Below are 21,473 nucleotides of genomic sequence, written 5' to 3'. Positions count from 1 at the left end.
ATGGAGGGCACTTGAGACCGTCAAACTGAAAGCAAACATCAGTTCATTGAAATCCCAGGCGTTCGTGTATGAACTCAGCAGAGTGGGAACGTAAATAGAGCGCTAGTCTGAGAGTCGAGACAACCTGAACTTGAACCTGCCTTAGGTCCTCAGGAGCTGTGTGACCCAGAACAAACTTCCTTCTGAGTAAAATGATGTGGTTGGGTGACAGAGCCCCTGATGTCCCTTTGCAAACATTAAAGGGCTGTGCAAATGCCAGCAATTATAATTCTGGGAGAAGCCCATGTTTGGGGGGGGTTGTTTTTTTTTTGAGGGGAGAAGGCAGGGCAATAGGGGTTAAGTGACTTGCCCAAGGTCACACAGCTAGTACACGTGTGTCAAGTGACTGAGGTTGGATTTGAACTCAGGTCCTCCTGACTCCAGGGCCGATGCTCTACTCACTGCGCCACCTAGCTGCCCCAAAGCCTATGTTTTAATGATTGTCTTTCAAATGCCCTTTCTGTGTTTGCCATCTACCTCACCCCATAATTTAAAAAAGAAAGAAAGGGGGAGGGAATTAGCATTTAGGTAGCGCCTGCTGTATGCTCTTTTTACAAATATTATTTCATTTGATCTTGTCAATAAATCCTGGGATGTAGGTGCTTTTATTGTCATTGTTCTATTTTGCAGTTGAGAAAACTGAGTCAAAAAGAAGTTAAATGACTTCCCCAGGGTCACACCTCTAGTGAGTGGCTGGAGCTAAATTTGAACTCAAGACTTCCTGACTCCAAGCCCAGTGATCTATGCACTGAGCCACCAGCTGCCTCCAGGATAGAGGACCTTGTGAAAAACACATGAGTGAAGCAACCAAAGAGGGAATGCATATGTTTTATATCCTGTTGGTGCTCCGGGTGGTTACAGCTAAAAGAAATCATGGGGAAAATAGTCTTGACCATGGCTTCTGAGAGAATCGTGGTCTAAAGTTTGGTGCTTAGATTCTGGTTTATATCAACATTTTGGTTATTTAGAATTCCAGAATTTGCTTTGCATTGTGGAAAATGTCCAAATGTATTGCTTTCTCAATATTAGAGACGGCAAAGGTGCAAGTCTGAATTTATGGGAATGCATAGCAGTTAAAGTAATTGTGGGAGGAAACGGAAACAATGCTGGATTTGGTCCCAGAAGGCCTGGTCCTTTCCTACTCCTCTTCGCCACCCCAGATCTTTATTTTATAACAGATGTTATGTTTATTGTGTACAAGTTGTTTACCCAAAGGAAACTGTAAGAACTTTGAGGACAGGCACTGGTTCATTTTTTTAGGTGTTCTAGTGCCTTGTATAATGCCTAAAACATAGTAGGCACATAATAAATGCTTATAGACTTGGTTTGAACTAATCCGTGTAGTCCTATGCAAATGACTGACCACTTACTAGCAGCAGAAGAGTAGAGAGAAGTGTATTAGTGAGCTTTCTCAGTAGCAAGTTCTGAGATGATTATGACTATGATTCAGTGCCCCATAAATAAATGTGGATTTGCTGATGCTAACATCCCTTCCCTTTATACACACACAAAAAGAGTTGGAATGATAATAATGTGGACAACTAGGTGGCACAGTGGATAGAGTAGAGGGCCTGGAGTCAGACTCGTCTTCCTGAGTTCAAATCTGGCCTCAGACACATACTAGCTGTCTGACCCTGGGAAAGTCACTTAACCCTTTTTGCCTCAGTTACCTCATCTGCAAAGTGAACTGGAGAAAGAAATGACAAACCATTCTGGTATCTTTGCCAAGAAACCCCAAATGGGGTCACAAAAAGTTGGGCACCACTGAAAATGACAGAACAACAATGATAAGGTATTGGAGAAAGAAGTCTTGAATTTGCAGCCGGCCGCAGACCTTGCTCGTAAACTCGAGTTGATAAACTTTGCCATTTTAAACACTAGGGTGCAGTAAAAAGTATGCTATATTTGGTACCAAGGGAAATATGTTCAAACCCTGCCACCTAATATCTCTGTGACTTAGGACAAGTCCCTGGGCCTCACCTTGGTGGTTTGTAAAATGGGGAGGGGGCAAAGGGAAGGGTTAACCTTGATGATCTCTAAGGACTGTTCCATTTCCAAGTCTATGATCTTCATTTAACGGCCTTCTCCCTAAAGTTGAGTTTATATTCCTCCCCACCCCTCTACCCCCACCCATCTTCATCATCTGTTGTTATCTAGTAATGAATGGAAGCCAAGGAATGGTTCCCCATGAGCTTTTCTCTCTGGATTGATGAGGCTGCTTTGGTTGTGAGGTCACTGGTGGCTGTACAGCCTGTGCCTCCACATGGGAGTTAAGATTCCAGGGTATCCAAATCACTTGCAGCCTGTCCATTCTCTGGCTAGAATGATTAGGATGAATCAACATGGGATGTGCCGGTCTTTGGTTAGAATGACAGAATCTGGAGGCTGACTCACCTTTGTAAAAAGAGGCAACTGATCAGAACAAGCTGCTCCCATGGTATCTGAAATGTGAATTTTTTCTGGTTAGTTCATATGCAATTGACTCTCTTTAGTTTAGGAATACAATTAAATTCCAGCAAATAATAGTCCCTGGACATCTCTGACCATAAAATTCAACCAATCTCCTAGGCTCCTCGGTATCTTTGCCAAGAAAATCCCAAATGGGGTCATGAACAGTCAGATACCACCAAAATGACTGAACAACAGCAACAACCAATCAATGAGTCAGTAATGTGATGTAAAATAAACAAACAAAAAAGCTATTGCAATCTGGGACTACGTTAAGGGAGAAAAAGGGTTCAGATTAAGGGAAGTGAGAGGCACACTCTTCTTTTTTTATCTTTTTCTTTTTTATGTATTACTGATTTTATTTAATATTTTAGTTTTCAACATTGATTTACACAAGATTTTGAGTTACAAATTTTCTCCCCATTTCTACCCTCCCCCCCACTCCAAGATGGCATATGTTCTGATTGTCCGGTTCCCCAGTCAGCCCTCCCTTCTGTCACCCCAATTCCCCCCCATCCCCTTTCCCCTTACTTTCTTGTATGGCAAGATAGATTTCTATGCCCCATTCCCTATATATCTTGTTTCCCAGCTACATGCAAAAAACAAATTTTTTATTTTTTTAAGCATCTGCTTTTAAAACTTTGAGCTCCAAATGCTCTCCCCTCTTCCCTTCCCACCCACCCTCCCTAAGAAGGCAAGCAATTCAACATAGGTCACACATGTATTGTTATGTAAAACACTTCCAAAATGCTCATGTTATGAAAGACTAACTATATTTTCTTCCATCCTATCCTGTCCCCCTTTATTCAGTTTTCTCCCTTGACCCTGTCCCTTTTCAAAGGTATTTACTTTTCCTTACCTCCTCCCCCATCTGCCCTCCTTTCTATCATCCCCCCTTTTTTATCCCCTTCCCCTTACTTTCCTATGGAGTAAGATACCCAGTTGAGTGTGTATGTTATTCCATCCTCAAGTTGAATCCAATGAGAGTAATATTCACTCATTCCCCCTCACCTGCCCCCACTTCCCTTCCAACAGAACTTCTTTTTCTTGACACATTTATGTGCAATAATTTACCCCATTCTATCTCGTCTCCCTCTCTCTCAGTATATTCCTCTCTCACCCCTTAAATTTATTTCATTTTTTTAGATATAATTCCTTCATATTCAACTCACCCTGTGCCCTCTGTCTATATATATATATATATATATATGTATGTATGTATGTATGTATGTATGTGTGTGTGTATGTATGTATGTATATTCCCTTCAACTACCCTAATACTGAGAAAGGTCTCAAGAATTACACACATCATCTTTCCATGTAGGAATGTAAACAAAACAGTTCAACTTTAGTAAGTCCTTTATGAATTCTCTTTCTTGTTTACCTTTTCATGCTTCTCTTGATTCTTGTATTTGAAAGTCAAATTTTCTATTCAGTTCTGGTCTTTTCACTGAGAAAGCTTGAAAGTCCTCTATTTTATTGAAAATCCATATTCTGGCTTGGAGCATGATTCTCAGTTTTGCTGGGTAGGTGATTCTTGGTTTTAATCCTAGCTCCTTTGATCTCCGGAATATGATATTCCAAGCCCTTCAATCCCTTAAGGTAGAAGCTGCTAGATCTTGTGTAATTCTCATTGTGTTTTCACAATATTCAAATTGTTTCTTTCTGGATGGTTGCAGTATTTTCTCCTTGACCTGGAAATTCTGGAATTTGGCAACAATATTCCTAGGAGTTTTCTTTTTGGGATCTTTTTCAAGAGGTGATCAGTGGATTCTTTCAATTACTATTTTACCCTCTGGCTCTAGAATATCAGGGCAGTTTTCCTTAATAATTTCTTGAAAGATGATGTCTAGGCTCTTTTTTGATCCTGGCTTTCCGGTAGTCCTTTAAATTATCTCTCCTGGATCTATTTTTCCAGGTCAGTGGTTTTTCCAATGAGATATTTCATATTGTCTTCCATTTTTTTCATTCCTTTGGTTCTGTTTTATATCTTGGTTTCTCATAAAGTCACTAGCTTCTACTTGCTCCAATCTAATTTTTAAGGTGATATTTTCCTCAGTGGTCTTTTGGATCTCCTTTTCCATTTGGCTAATTCTGCCTTTCAAGGCATTCTTCTCATTTGGCTTTTTGGAGCTCTTTAGACATTTGGGTTAATCTGTTCTTTAAGGTGTTATTTTCTTCAGTATTTTTTGGGTCTCCTTTTAGCAAGTTGTTGACTTGTTTCTCATGATTTTCTTGCATCACCCTCATTTCTCTTCCTAATTTTTCCTCTACTTCTCCTATTTGCTTTTCCAAATCCTTTTTGAGCTCTTCCATGGCCTGAGCCAAATTCCTATTTTTCTGGGAGGCTTTTGATGTAGGCTCTTTGACTTTGTTGACTTCTTCTGGCTGTATGTTTTGAACTTCTTTGTCACCAAAAAGGAATCTAGAGTTTGAGTTTGAGTCTGAGTTCATTTTCACTGCCTGTTCATGTTCCCTTGACCCTTGAGCTTTTTGTCAGGATATGACTGCCTGTAGAGTAGAGAGTACTTTGTCCCAAGCTTTAGGGTCCAAGCACTGCTGTTTTCAGAGCTACTTCTACTCTACCATCACCCCAGGCTCTGTCACTGCAGCGCTCTTCCTCCCCCAAGAACTGCCATCCAGGACCACAATACAGATTCAAGCAGGGCACAGCAAGAGAATATGCCTTTGTGCCCACAAAGTGCTCCTTGTACTCCTGCTCTGATCCGCTGCTAGATTCCTTCCACCATGTGCACCAGGGACTCGGGAAGCAGCCTCAGGCTCTTCCTTCTGCTGCTATTGCCACGCTGCACCACTTCCTCCACCCCTAGAGCTGGAGGCCTGACCACTCTGAACTCAATCCTGCAGTTTCCCCCTAACCTGCTCTTTGGTGTTTGTGGGTTGAGAAGTCTGGTTAACTGCCACAGCTCACTGTTTCACAGCCCTGAGGTCTGTTCCAGCTGACTGACTCAGGGTCTGGTCTGTCCTGTCATGGCCCATGCTGGGCTGCCCTCCATTCTCAACACTGTGAGATAGATGCTTCCTGGTGACCATCCAGGCTCTCCTGGGCTGGAGACCTGCTTCCCTCTGCTATTTCATGGGTTCTACAGCTCTAGAATTTATTCAGAGCCATTTTTACAGGTGTTTGGAGGGATTTGGGGGAGAGTTTAAGCAAGTCCCTGCTTTCTAGCTGCCATCTAGGCTCCACCCCCTCTCAAAGAGTCTCACTCTTCTAAGAATTAGTCAAGTCATATATGCACTGACTAGTACATGGTGACTGAGAGGAAAAGGGCAGAGTACCCTTGCATATGAACATTGTATGAGGGACCTGGATATTTTTGACCTAAAGAAGAGAAAACTTAGGACCATTTGCAACTCTGCAAATATGTTGCTGCTATATGCAAGAAAGATGACACTTGTTCTATCAGGCCTCAGAAAGCAGAGTCAGGAACAATGGGTTTAAATAATAGAGATGGAGATTTCAATTTTATCTTGAGAAAAGCTTCCTAAAAATTAAAGCTATTCCAATGTAGATTAGCTCAAGTGTTATCCCAATATGCATTATCCAGAATTGGGTTAAGTTGCCTCCCACAACAGTGAGTTCCTCCTTATTGGAGGTCTCCAACTAGACAAAGATGTAAAGAGGATTCTGGTTATAGCACCACTTAGACTGGCTACTCTCTCTTCATCCCTTATTTTTCTGAGAAGCTAGGATTGATTTTATGCCTTTGACTTACCAAAAAGGGAGAGAATGGAATCAAATGGTATAAAAGGTTCCCCAGGTTCTTGTGGTCATATGTTGATAATATGACAGTTTCTATAGATTTGGAGGCATTAGGGAAAACCAATCATGATTTTCTTTTACTTAATCTCAAGAAATGTGGTTGTCACTGATTAAAACCTATGTCACAACTCACTTTGCTGGAATCTCAGCAGGCAGCTGGTTGTTAGGATTTGTGTCCCCAAAGACCACCCTTAGTGCTAGTCCATGAGAAAATGCATTAATTTTGTTTTACAATATTGAGTAGTTCTCTATAGTTCTGTTCCCTGTTCTAATTGTGTTACCTTCAGGGCATTGGATGAAGATCTATCAATAGATGTGATAGCACAATAGATGACAATGAAACTATAGAGATCTCAATATTGTAAAATGTTAATTTAGCATTTTCTCACAGGAGAACTCAACACTTCAGGGCTGATAACTGGGGATACTGAGGTCGAGTCCATGAAGTGAGCATGGCGGGAGAAGTCAAGGCAATCCTGGAATGCAATTTTACCGCTTGTCCAAGGAAAACAGGTAATTCCAATTAAGACAACCAGACTTGAGTTCTTTATTTAGTCATTTTATCACTCATCTCATGTGAAAATAAAATCTTGGTACCTGGAACATATTCACTTAGAGATACTATTTGCTCAGTTCATCCAAATTCATGGGAGGCTTTTGTTTAGTATCTATCATTCAGCCATTACTATGGAAGCAAAGCACCTGAGTATACCTGATAATCCCAACCACAGGTGCTCTCTCCAAGTATGTAACATCCTTCTTGAGGCCTTTTTAGTGAATTTATTGTTCCCAGTATGTATGTAAAACCCTGTGTTCTAAATAATATATCAGTCAAGTGCCTAGTTATCAGCAAAGCATAGTGATTGTCTCTGGGAACATAAAACAAGAGGAAAAAAATGATGCTTGACCTCAAGGAGCTCACATTCTAGTGTATTTCACAGTTTGTATTTTCTCAAGTTCTGTTTGATTTGAGCCTAACCCCTACATTGGAAGAGGTTGTCAAGTTGTACTGACCCCATCACAATGGGTTTACTCCAAGTAGAGAAAAACACCATCCCTTCTAGTCTATGAAGGAGGATGGGAAGTTTGGGAAAATGATGCCTATGAGATGCCAGGATAGCATCATCAAAGGGGAAAACCAGAGAAAAGGATAGCAGAGACTGGAGAAGCATTAGGCAGAACACATACCATCTTCCAGGATATAATGAAGCACTCCTTACTGCTGAATTCCTCGATTCTTTAGAAAGAATTCTCAGGGAGTCAGCATTTACTTGACCTTGGGAGGTTGGGTCATAGATCTTCCAGACATCTACTGATCTCTCTACTTCCCTCAGTATAAACATTTATAACCTTGGTTTGGAGGACAAAGTTGAACATTTTTTTCCTCATACAAAGGGTTCCTCCCCTCCCTCTGACCTCCAAGATGTGGTTAAGGTCCAGAGGGGCAGGGCAGTCTGGTGGAAAGAGCTATGTATAGATTTGGAGTGAGCTGACTTTGGTTTGAATCCCAACTCAGCTGAGCGACCTTGGCAAAATTACTTTATTCCCCACCTTGGGCTTCAGTTTTCTCACTTGTAAAATGAGGGAGTCTTTGTTCCATTGATATCGAAGGTCCTTTCTAGCTTTAAACCTATGGCTTGATTTCATCAGTACAGGGAACTTCTAGAATGTCAGTTCCCACCTTCAGCTGATACAGGTCAGCAATTCATCTTTCATTTAGAACCTTCATCTCCTGGGGCACTTGGAGGAGAACTTTGCCTATAGTCAGTTAGTATGTTTCTAAAGCAGGACTTGAAACCAGGTCTTGCTAACTCTAAGGCCTCCCTCTGCCCCATGCCAATTTGCCTCTGCCTCTCAGACACATATTTTTTTTAATCATCACTTGTATTTTCTGTTGAATCCTTATTGCCAGGGTGACACTGCTTCCTGGACACTTCTCTAAGTTTTGTAGCTATCAGCTGGGATGCCAAAAGAGATATTCAGGAAGAAAGGCACAGGGTACCTTCATAAGAGCCAAAATACCTGTCTGCACCTTTGCTTCTTGCTAGGAAAAAAAAGAAAACAAAACAAACTTTTGCTTTGCTTTGGTTCTTCTGACAATCAAAATTACCAACTCTGTTAAAAAAATGAGCAGCATTTTATTTCCACTGATCATTTTTCCTTTCTCAGAGGTCATTCAGGTGGTATGATATGACACATAGAATGCTGAACTTGGAATTAAAGCACCTGGATGCAAGTGCTGGCTCTACTACTTACCCCTTGCGGGACCCTGGGTAAATCAGTTCCACTCAGAATCCCATTGGTAAACTGAGGACATTAGATCAGGGGTTCTTAACTTCACTTGTGTCATGGCTCTCTTTGTCAGTCTGGGGGAGCCGATGGACCCCTTCTCAGAATATTTTTAAAAAATTCATAATTGAAGGAAATGCAAATTTTCAATTAAAGGTTAGTGGGAATAATGATATATTAATTTTCTATCCAAGTTCATGGAACCCTTGAAATCTAGGGTTTATGAGTTAAGAAACTCTGGATAAGAAAGGTCCTTTCCTTCACTAGGAATGTGATTCTATGAGTAACTGGGACTCGAGATGATCTTTTAAAAAGCAGGCTCTTGAGGTCTCTAACTGTGCTTTGTGCAGAGGTGGGTCAATCATTAAGACCAGGAGGTCAGTATCCAAAAGCCAGAATTGTCTGGCCCGCTGTACCTAAAGACAAAATAGAACCTTATTGGGGACTTTCAGACAAGAACATGCAGGATTTATTTTTACTGGACAAAGTGAGTAGGAACAAAAAAAAATGTTTTTCTTTCTTTACTAGCAATCTCATAGGATCAAAGGGCTGCTTGTATTTGCCTCGGTCAATAGGTTAATCGTGAAGGATCCTTCCTACATTCCCTTATGTTCCCCTCTTGAATCTAAGACTGTTCAGTGCTAATAACTTAGCGTCTCTGATGTTAAGTATAGTGCCTCTCACATACAAGTACGTTCAACTAATTTTGAGCTCTTGAAATATCGAGTACAGTCCAAGATCAGGCCATCTAGCTTAGCCTAAGCTTATTTCATCCAACAGCAATCATACACACCCATAAAATATTTCACCTATATAGCCTCCAACTTCAAATAGATGAAGTACCTAAGCCATCCTTAAGACTCTACTTTTCTATTCAGCTGGAAATGTCTTGAAGCTCTTTAAAATAAGTAAAAAGCTGCAGCATGCATATAGATGTTATATATAGAAAGAGGAGGAAAGAAGAGGGGAAAGGAGGCTCTGCAATAGAGGAAGAGGAGAAGGAGAAAGGAAGAGGGACAGGTGGGTATGTGGGTAAAAGAATTAAAGAAAAAAAAACCTTAAGAAGAGGGAAAATACTTTTCTCTAAAATAAATATATTTATGACCTTTTGGTCAAATGAGATAATGTATTTAAAATACTTTGTAAACTTTAAGGCCTTATATAATATGTTATTTAACTTGGAAATATATAATAATTAATGGAAATATATCTAATATATCATGAATATTTTATACAAAATATAATATTAACATTATATATAAATGATACTTTTGATTTATTGTTTTAATTATTTTGTGAAATGATTGAAATAGCTTCCATTTTCATCTACAAAGAAGCTCAGCATTTTAAAAACTTTTTTTTCTCATGAATTTTTAATGGAGTTAAACCAGCAGTAAAAAGAACCTAGACCACCCCAATAGTGCTGAAATAAAGAGAAAGGATCATTCAGTGACCTGGTCCCATAGTGAATGGAGAAAAGTCCCCGAACACACAGTGAGAGCCTGTGTGAGCCTGTATTTTAACAGTTCAAGGGTATGTTTCTGTAGTGTATTCATCTAATCATTCATTCAAATTAAGGTTTGCACCTGTGTGTAAGGTCTTGTGTGATTTTTCTTTCATTCTACAATGAAAGCTCAGTGACGAGTATTTTAAAGATACTAGACAGGCAAAATCTAGAGATTTCTCTTGTCTCTCTAGGCTTCCATTTGGCCCAGAATATAGGACTTCAAAAAGAATGGTGAAGGATCAGTAGTGCAGCAAAGGCCCTTAAATGGAGCAGGGGACTTGGGTTTGAGTTCCATTTCCACCCCTAGAAAAATTGTTTTCATGATAACCTTGGCCCTGGCCCTTATAAAAGAATTCTTTTAGCTTCTATTTCTTCATCTCAGGGGATTTTAAGGGATTGTTATCTAAATTCCCTTCCAGCTCTAAGAATCTAAAAGTGAATGAAAATTTAAATCCAAGAACAGCAGTAAACAGCACCTCCCCCCAAGAAAAATTGGAGGATATTCAATTGACTGAGAGTTGACTATAACACAAGACAACTTCAGAAAATTAGAAAGAAAATAGTTATAAAAGGAAAAAGCCCAATTAAATTTGAGTTTATTTTGAAGAAAACAATATAGAAGCCTTCTGAGTAAGTTTCCCACCCAATCCAATAAGCATTTATTAAAAACCCACATTTTGCAAGGTACTCTGTCAAATGCTGGGGATACAAAGACAAAATTGCAAAAGTCCCTTCCCTCTAGGTGGTTATTTTCTACTAGGTAATGTATCATTGAGGAATAAGTATTTATTGAGTATCCCAGGCACTGTCCTAGGTTCTAGAGATACAAAGATAGAAGGGAAAATGCCCCTTTTCATGGAGCTTATATTCTAACAGGAGAGGCAATATATGCACAGAATATCATAGCTTTATATATGGAATCAGGCATCCATCCAGAGCCAGAAAGTATTTCCTAAACCAGCTATTGAAATGCTTTCATTTAAAAATGAACTAAAGGCCAGGAAAGTTGTTATTACGTAAGGTCTCACTGGTAGTCTATACCAGACATGGGATTTGAACACAGATCCTCTGATATCAGTACCAATTTTCCCCCATGATATAATTATACATGTATGTATATAATAGATATATATATACCCATATGTACATACCATTTATATGCAAATATATACACAAGTATTTATGCAAGTATATACACCCTATATACACATCTAGGTACATATATACACATACATTTGTGTGTATATACATATATGTATGTATCTATACATATATGTATGTCTATGTGTGTGTTTCATAGCTTAAACTACATTAAGACCTTCGAGGAACTGTTTATTATACAGTGGAAAAATATTTTTAACTTTCATTAAAGGGTAAAGGTAGCAAGTAGCTGTTTTGGTGGGGAGAAGCTTTTTTTAAAAATTTATTTAAATACAGTATTTGATAGTTATGTCAACATACTCAATTTGAATCTAGGACCAATTGTACTTTTTGAATAGCAGAACTTCATGGCAAATACTACTGTGTGATGTCACATTCTTCTCTGCCAATGCAGAAGAGCTGCTCAGTGCTGTGGGGAACTTGGATTCATAGATGAAGTTAGTGTGAATGAAGGAGCATTTCCTTAAGTCCATGCTCTGGTCTCCCTCAAAGATCACATATTAGTGGCATTTACTTTTATTTTTAAGCAGGTTTACGTTAATAGATTTTATTACTTTTTTCTTTTTATATCACACATGTTCCTCCTGTGTGCCTTCCTCTCTTCTTCCCCAGACCTTCTAATAAAGTTGCTGTTGTTGTTTTTAAGAAAAAGAAGGTGTAGCGCTTACTGTTTATCATGCTCCAATCTTCCATGCAAAGAGTATTGGGAATTTTGAAAATTGAAAGGCTAGCCCTTGCTCTTTAGGGGGCAATGCTGCAATTGTAGTGACACAGTCTAATGGAAGAAGCATATCTGAGCCCTAGCCTATTGTCAGTGCTAATGAGCTTGTGACGTCAGGCAACCAACTTGTCCATTCCTCAGTTTGCTGGTCTGTCAAGCAGGAATAACATCTGCCTTATTTAATTTGCTGTTACATGGATATAATGAAACATACTGGGAAGCCCTCCATGCTTTTTCTGGACGATACAAGAATACCAAAGAAGCAGTTGGGTCATCCATCAGCTGTCCTTCACCCTTTCTTCATGAACAAACCCATTTTGGTTTTAGCTCTTACTTCTCTTTGATCACAATTTTTCCCTGCACTTCCCCTCCATAATTTCCCCATCTATAATGAGTTATTGGGGACAGGTTGGACCCCACTGACTGATTCATCATGAAAAAAATACACTATAATGGATAAGAAAACAGATTAAAAATAATGGATGAGAAAATACTGTAAGAAACTGGAGAATTGTATAGATTTAGACTTTAGTCTTTTTTTTTAGCTGGACTTTTTTTTTTGTCTTCTACATGCCGCATCCTGGGAGAGAAAAGACTGTGTCTGCTTAAGAAAGATTGTATTTTTCTCTACATTTTTATATCAACATAAAGGCTATTCTGTCCGGGTGGCAAGTCTTCTTTTCATGGCTTGGTTCCCCAGTAGTTGTTGTCATTGTTTTAAAGTTTCAAATTAACCCAATTATTTACAATTTCCAATTCTGACTTATTGACTATCCATTGCTGTTAATCTCCTATGGTGTTAACTGAGTAGAGAAACTTGGGTGATGGACTGAACCTTGGGAAGGTTCCTTATTTAGAGGATAGCATAAGCTGAACAAGACAGCCAAGGATCATAGATCTGAAACTGGAAGTCCCTTCATGGTCATCCTGTATCACACCCTCATTTTACAGAGTAAGAAACTGAGAGGCCCAGTGAGGTGAAACTGTTTGCCATGGTCACAAAGCTGTCACGGCTTACTTAGGATACAGACACATGCCTTCTGACTCCCTATCAACCACTTTTTCTGATGTAAAACATTAAATTCACAGGGTCAAAAAGGGAGAAATGGAAGAGAGTATTGCCAAGGAAGACCAAAAAAGAAAATACTGTTTTTTTTATTGGGATTGGCCAGTCATTGGGGTCTAGTTTGTCACATTGTAAGCATCCACTCATCACAAACGGAAAAAGTATGGAGGGGAAGTGCAGGGAAAATTGTCTTCAAAGAAAAGTAAGAGTTAAAACCAAAATGGTTCAGTCATGAGGAAAGGGTGAGGGAGAGTTGATGGATGACTCAACTGTTTCTTTGGTGTTCTTATATCATCCAGAGAAAACATGCTGAGATATGCCTATGCCGACACATAAACATATCCTGGGCAAACTTACAGGAAGAAGTAGACAAGAGTCACACAGGTAAAGCAGGTGTGGGAGGACGATCTCTCTTGTTAGAGGGAATACCCTCTCATCAACTCAAGTCATTTGGAGTATTTGAGAATGAAGGCTGGGGAATGGTATTGTCTCAAAGAGGGGTGATGGGAGTGACCTAGGAGAAGAGGAGATTCAGTCAAGTGGTGGGGACAGAATTCAGAATCCCCAGCTTAATGTGAGGGGTAAATTAGATGCCTCACCCTTCAGAAATGATTTTGTATTTATTCTGTTACCCTTTTGAATGTGTAAGTGTGATATCCCCCCAGGAGAACGTAAGCCTTATAAGGGCAGGGACCACTTCATTTTTCTTGTGATATTATCAGTACTTAACATAGTGCCTTATATACAATAAACATTTAATAAATATCTGTTGAGTTTGATTGACTTGCATTATAGGTACCCTGGGAGATTTATTTGTTTAATTGTTAAACCTCACATAAGTCAACACTGACATTTGTAATATAATGCAATTTTTTTCTGTTCTTTTTTTTTTTGTCTTAGCAACAAGAACAAGACCCCACAAATCTATACATCTCCAATTTACCCATTTCCATGGACGAGCAGGAATTGGAGAACATGCTGAAACCATTCGGCCATGTCATTTCCACCAGAATATTGAGAGACGCCAATGGAGTCAGCAGAGGTGTTGGATTTGCCAGGTGAAATTCTTGCTCCAATTATTCAGTCCTTTCCTTCTTTGTTCCCTTCAGTGTGCGTTCCATTTTCCATTTCAGAAACCCAGAGCTGTGACATATACAGAGTTGAAAGTGGCTTTCAGCCTATCATGTGGGTGTTTCTAACTTTGAACTGATGAATACTACCGTGAAAGAATATCCATTCCATAGGCTAGCATATGTGTGGATGACATGACTATGTGGACAAATTCCTAGATATTTATGCTATTTACCCCTCCTCTGCCTGCCTTTGTTTCAGTAAGCTCAGATCCTGCCAGGCTGTGACATAGATAATAAATGCCCAGTATCCGACAGCAAAATAACCCATGTGGTGAATAAAGTATTCAAAGGGTTTCACATAGATTTCCAAAGAAATGAAGGTAAATTTCCCAGTAGGAAGGAAAGAGAAAAGGAGGCATATCTGGAGAAACCTAAATTGTTGGGAAGCCCCAAGGATTCCAGAGCCTTAAGAGAAGGTCAGGAGGAGCATTTGCATTTGAGAGGCCCAGGCTGTTTGGTTTTTGATGTTTTAGGCAGAACAGAGGAAATGCTGATAGCATTTCTGTCATTGATGGGGAAGGAGGGTGAGTTTTCCTTTTAACTTAGAGGAAATGTTTACAAAAGGGGGTCGCAGCCAGGAATGCAGTTAAAATGATTGTCCCTGCTGTGCTTTCATGAACATAAAAATAGGAAGGGCTGAAAAGAGGAAAGAAATGGAGCTGAGAAGAAAAGGTAAGGTAATTTTAGGGTTTGAGCTGTGCTCAACTGGCATTTTCCTGGGCCTGTGGCTAGCTCTGTCAGGTATTTGAAGAAAAAAAAAGACTTTTCCCCTGTGACTTTCCCTGGATTCATCCCTCTCCATCTCGACCATCCCCTTCTCTTTCTTTATGCTCCTTTGCCTTTGCTCTGTCGTGCCCTCTGAAAACTTTATCCTATAACTCTTTTTTTCATGGTCTTCACATCCTTTGGTATTCCAGAAATCTGGATCCCTCCAGAAGAAACTCAATCCCAGACCACAAACTCTGGAGGAGCATTTGTCTTCATACCTCTAAGCTAGGGGGATGAGAAGTTGTCATGCCCCTTCTCCACTCCCACTCCTGTCCTTCTTCTGCTGCCAACACTCTGTAAACTCCTCCCCTAAGATTTACTCCATCTGTCTCTGTCACCCAGCCTAGGCCAATCTTCTGTCACTCCCCCACCCTAGTCTACTTTACCTTCTTTCTCATTAGGTCTTTGTCAGTCTTCCTCTTTACATTAACCCCAGGCACCATGCTTGGCACCTTCAAAAGACATGTTAGTGTCTTCCCCCAAAACACTAGCTTCCTGAAGCCCTATATCTTCTTTCCACCTCAGCCATCCAAAGACTTAAGCATGCCTTAGATGTCATCATGGCAGCTAGGTGGTGCAGTGGATAGAGTGGCAGGTCTGGAGTCAGGAGGACTTACCTTCCTGATTTCAAGTCTGGCCTCAGACACTTACTAGCTGTGTGACCCTGGGTAAGTCACTTCACCTGTTTGCCTCAGTTTCCTCATCTGTGAAATGAGCTGGAGAAGGAAATGGCAAACCATTCTTGTATCTTTCCAAAGAAAACCCCAAATGGGGTTGTGAAGAGTCAGACATAATTGAAAAATGACTTAAAGATGTATCCATCATCAATAATTGTGTGTCACTGCCATCCTATTGAAATTTGAAATTGCCTTCTCTGAAAGTCATCTTTGGTCTTCTATCTCTTTCTCCATCATTCCTCCTAAACCCATTCTTCATGATCACCACAACCTCTAGTCCAGAGCTATTTAACTCTTTTTGGCCATGGACCTCCTTGAGCAGAAGTCTGGTGAATCTAATGAGCTCCCCATTCAGAATAATATTTTAAATGCATAAAATAATATACACAGAATCATAAAGAAACCATTAATATCAAAATGCAGTTAACTATATCTATCTAAATATATATATATCTGTATATCTATATCTGCCTATATCCATCTATCTATGCGTACATATAAATATACATATACATACATGCATATCCACATACATGCAAATACACATATACTCATACATACATAGGTGTATATGTGTGTGTATGCATGCACACACACATATTAAAAGCAAGCTCACAAAGCACAGAACTCCTCTGGTCTCTCTATTTTCGTCCTCTTCCTCATTTTCCTTTCCTCACAGACTTGAATTATGTGTCATTGTTTCCACGCTGTACTGCTCTTTTACCCATGAATCCCTTAGCAGGCAGGTGTCTAGTGGCCAGAGCATTGAAGCTGAAGTTAGGAAGATGAGCTCAAATCTTGTTTTAGATGCATAGCTTTGTGACTAGGCGAGTCACTTACCCTCTCTTAGACTCAGTTTCCTCATTTATGAGACGAAGATCTTAGTTCCTACTTCCCAGGGTTGTAGAAAGAATCAAATGAGATATTTGTAAAGTACTTTACACGTCTAAAGAGCTATTCTAGATTATTTATTGTTATTATTAATTACTCCCTTATCTTACTAGGAGAGGGACATAGTAAAATAGTTTTAGAGTTAGACAACACAGAGTTCATCTACTCCTACCTCTTCATTTTACAGATAAGCAAGCCAAAATTCAGAGAAGCTAATTGACTTAACCTGTGTGACACAGCTAATAGGTGTCAAAGGCAGGATGTAAAGCCAGGTCTTCCTGACTCCAAGTGAATCATTTGACCCACTATTCCATGCTGCTTCTCAACTACAGAACTAAATGATGGGTGTGATTGCTGCTCTACTGGTAGTGATTTCTGAAAGGTAGTGGTCAAAAATGGCAGAGATGCCAACGTGCTGTGATCAGAAGGATGGAATCCTGGTGCATCAAGTAAAAGGTCAAGTCAGATCGATGTTGTTTCATTTTTTGATAGGGTCACCTGACACTCAGTCACTCAACAAATATTTTATTTTATTTTATTATTTTTTTATCTTTCAACAAGAAAAAAACAGACTAATCATAGGAACACTGTATACATTGCATATACCTACTATTCAGTAAAACTTTGATGTAATCCTTGTGAACAAGATGTAATATGTCCTATAATTTAGCCATGTGGGTTTAAAGCAGGTTTAAGGATTGGACTTAAAAACTCTTCATTAATGGATCAGTGTCAACTTGAGAGGACACCTCCACTGGAATGCTTTAGGCATCTGTCCTCTGCTCTTTGCCATGGAACATTTTTATCAGTGACTGAAATGGAGATATCAATGACGTGCTTATCGGATGTGCATTTGACATGGAGAGTTAACATGTTGGAAGATAGAATCAGGATCGGAAAAGATTATGAGGTTTAGCCTTCTGGCCATGGCATTAAATATAAAGAGAAGAATATTGATATTCAAAAAGTATTCCAACTTTTCATTCATTATGAAGTATAAGGCCATTAAGCTCCTATGGAGCAGGACCTATTATGTCCCACTTGGTTAGGTTCGAAGATAATGGTGGTACTGGATGAAAATTTCCTGTAGATAGGCCTTAACCTTGTTAAAATTATGGAGAAGTCATCAATTCTTACTTTAGCTTTAAAAAGATAGGTAGATACTTAGTAACTGGTGCCCTCTTTAAGTTTACCTTCAATCTTCTTTGTGTGTCTCATATGTGCTGCTATGTATCAACATATTATCTCCTCCACTAAAATGTAAACTTCATGAGGTCAAGGGCTCTTAATTCTTTCTTTGTATTCCCCCCAGTATTTAGCAATAGTAATGCTTCATAAAAGCTTGTTGGTGATTGGTTAATTCTAATTTTCACGATTGAGTTAAATACAAGATATATGATTAAGGGTCGGGGATTGTAAGATCTGAGAGCTGGAAGGGACCTTGAAGATGGTCTATTTTAATTCTTTTCTTTTTATAGCTGAGGTAACTAAGATCTAAGAAGTAGGAATGACTTGTTAGAACACATGTTGGTGGTCTCCAACAGACCAGGTATTCTGGGAGGGAGGACAACAAGCAGTGACATCATCCATTCAGCATTATCATTCCTACAAATCATTCATTCTCCTAGAAAGCCAGTATGCCTCCAGCTCTGTTCTAAGAATTTGTTGCTTTGGCTGGAGCAGCAAACTCGTAATTGTGTCAACTTCAATTTCTGTCCATAGCTCATTTATGAGTGTCCAGAGCTCTGAGCTCTCAGTAACTGGTTCAATATGCATCATGTTTACAATTGGTCATTTTCAAACCTTTCCAACAATATGATTCTCATTCCCTGTGCCTGTGCCTCAATCCCTAGCCTATTTGGAAGGGTGGGAGAGAAATTTTCATTATTGTGTTATTTAGAAGCAACAGTGCATCTTCTTCCATAGCAACTTCTCTCATAGCAGCAGAGGGATTCTCATTTTATTTTGAAAATGCCCTACTTCAAAGCATCAGTGATCTTTATGCTAGGAAAGCCCATGGGCTGCTCAATTATAGCCTTTGAAACCTCCAGAAACATCCAAAAAGCACGTGCAATTAGAAACATCCTTTTATTCGTCTTTTTTTGTTTTTTTTTTTTTACTATTCTATTATACTCTTGTAACTTAAAAAAACTGTAAGATTCACCCCCCAGGCGACATTTTATGGCCAGGTCATAAACCTTTGAAAATATAAGTTTATGATGGAAATGCTGTTGGTTGTACCCTTAGCTACTACTGTTAGCCTTTGTGGAAGGCGCCAGTAGAATACTTTACCTGTGAGTGTGGAGATCACAGCATAAATCAGCTGCAGCCTGGGGAGAAATTTTTCGTATTTCTGTTATCCACTTCCTTTTCCCAGAAACATGAGACCAATGGCCCAATCAAAGCAAAAAAAAACCAACTCACATTAAAGGAATGTTATGGGGCAGCTGGCAGTGAATGACCAAAGCAGAGGGGGGAGGGGACTGGCTGGGAGGGAGAAAGTTCATAGTGAAGCTGCCACCTCCAACATCTGGGATGAATGAAACAAGGGGGAAAAAAGTCACTTCCCTGGTCTAAGAGACCAGTTCCCACAACATCCTTTCCATTTTCCAGGATTCTTTTTTATTTAATCTGATTTGAGATACCTTGATCAGCTTTCACAATTTGAGGGACAAGCAGTTCCCCCGGTGAATGAGGATGTTTCTTAAGTAAATTATTTTAGGTAGCCTTTCCTTCCTCTGATGGAAAACTCTAATGGAAGCCAATTTATATAATTATGACTTATAAATAGATAAGAATGATAAGAAATAATTTTTTCCTTCATTCTCGGTGCTTTCCAGTTCTAGGCAATCATCTAAGTTTAGACACAGCAAAGATAATGGCAATAAGTACTGATAAAAGGAGTTCCCTCTCCTAAGATTTATGTAGAACACTATATACAGTCCCTATTCTATTTTCAAGACCCTCAAACACTTAATGATTTGGAAGAGGCTGCATGGTTCAGTAGGAAGTCATTGGCTTTTGGAATAATTTCAAACTATGTTCAAGTACTTCCTCTGCTATTTGCTATCTATAAGATCTAGGAAAAAATACAGTCTCTCTGGGATTTTGTTTTCTTGTCAGTAAAAAGAAGGGGTTAGATTGGTTGGCCTTGAAGGCCTCTTCCAGCTCTAATTGCACTCTCCTACCTTCAAGCTAGGATTGAGCCTGTGATTTCATTGACATGGGGAATGCCCAGATGAGGAAACTTCTTTTGTCAAAATGGGTCAGAATTTTCTGGTCAATGGATCATCTTAGAGAGTTTCTTAGAATCCTAAGATTTAGGGGCTTGCTTGAGTGTGCACACTTTGTATGTGAGAGGAGAGACTTGAACCCAGGTCATCTTGCTCTGCCTCTTCAATGTACACAAAGGGATTGGAGCAGAGTAAATGATAATAGCATATTTAAATGGTGTGCCCCAAAAGTCTTTGTTCCATTTTAAGCAGGTTAAAGTTTGCAACTCTCTTTGCCTGCCCTGTTTTATTTGAGCTTTTTACAACAACCATGTGAGGTAAGTACACCAAATAGTATTGTCTCCATTTTACAGAGGAAGAAACTGAGGCTCAAGCAGATTAAGTGATGACAGAGCTATTGTCAGATGCATTATATGAACTTGGATCTTCCAGACTCCAAGTTCAGTACTCTAGCCACTGTGCCACACCTCACCTCAAGTGAAAGGAAAGGATATTTGAATCATTTTGCTGATTTTAATGTTTCTCCCAGCCCTCCCTATAGGGGTAGATAACTTAAAAATATTCCCCTTCTATATTTGTTCTTCTAGGTCTCTGTCTTACGCCCCTTTTCTCCTCTTGTCCGTTATTCATTCATTCATTCATTCGTTCATTCATTCATTCATTCATTCATTTGTTACTTATCATAATGCTCTCATCTCTTTTCTTATCTCTCCTTTAGGAAGGTATAGGTATATGATCTAGCATGGAGATGAAATCAGGAATCTGTTTCTGTTTCTTTGTCTATCCACTTATATAAGAAGAACTAGGGAGCCATCCTCTCCCTGATACACCTTAGTAATGGAAGATCCCAGCTGATCTGGAAACAGTGCTAACCCAAGGCTACTTTCGGTTACAAGGAGCACACAGTCTTAAGTCAGTAGCAATCCCCATAAGGTGAAAATAAGGGAAAGATATCAAGGTTGAGCAATCACAGCTCTACTTAAGTTTAGATTTGTAGGTCCTTCCCATTAGAAGCTCTAGCTGTGTATTCATATCAAGCCCAAATTCATCCTGGATAAATTGACCTGATCCCAAAACCAGAAATTAGACTTTTTCTTGAAATGTGGCTTATCATGTCACTATATTAAAAAAGAAATCTGGGTGAAATCTCTGGAATTACCGATAATAATAATGAGAATGGTAATTATTAGCATTTCTAGAGCACTACACATATGAGGTCATTTAATTCTCCCAATAACCCTTTGAAGTAGGTTCTGTTTTTATTCCTATTTTACAGATGAGCAAACTGATGCTGAAAAAATGATTTGTCAACAGTCACATACTGGGAAAGTATTTAGGTATTCTGGACTCAAAGTCCAAAGCTCTAGCCACAACACTGCCTAGCTTCCAAAGCTTAGATGTAGCTCCTCTCTAGGGTCTTCCCTACAGGGATTAACATGATCCCGTCAAGAAAATAAGTACTCTGTTCAAAATAGGTGTCAAATATATGACAGTTACTTATTTAGTCTACTACAAAAGAAATGCTTAAAACACAAAAGGCTCTCCAGCATTCATTAACAAGCACTTGAAAGGCAATCACTGCGTCTTGCTGAAAGGTAAAGGCACTCTGTGAAACTGATGAATAGGCCCAGAGTTTTTTTTTAACCTCAGACCCACATTGTCAGAGAGAATAATCCATTGCAGACCCATTGGGCAGCCCTGGGCATGGCCCTCCAGCCTCCTCAGGTTAAACATGGTCCTGTGAGTGGTCATCTCC

At 39.4% G+C, this 21,473-nt stretch overlaps 1 protein-coding gene across 7 annotated transcripts in view; it reads left to right on the top strand.

The window, feature by feature from the left end:
* RBMS3 (RNA binding motif single stranded interacting protein 3) overlaps window positions 1-21,473 on the top strand; it is a 758,966-nt gene that overhangs the window by 444,805 nt on the left and 292,688 nt on the right. For all 7 annotated transcript variants that reach the window (XM_036759106.1, XM_036759112.1, XM_036759109.1 and 4 more), the window contains exon 5: window positions 13,916-14,073. In XM_036759106.1, coding sequence (XP_036615001.1) covers window positions 13,916-14,073 — 158 coding nt within the window. The remainder of the gene's footprint in view (window positions 1-13,915; window positions 14,074-21,473) is intronic.

The sequence above is a fragment of the Trichosurus vulpecula genome, chromosome 5, assembly GCF_011100635.1.
Source record: "Trichosurus vulpecula isolate mTriVul1 chromosome 5, mTriVul1.pri, whole genome shotgun sequence".
NCBI lineage: Eukaryota > Metazoa > Chordata > Mammalia > Diprotodontia > Phalangeridae > Trichosurus > Trichosurus vulpecula.
The sequence above is the reverse complement of the archived record's forward strand: the minus strand, read 5'-3'. Positions and strand labels throughout refer to the sequence as shown.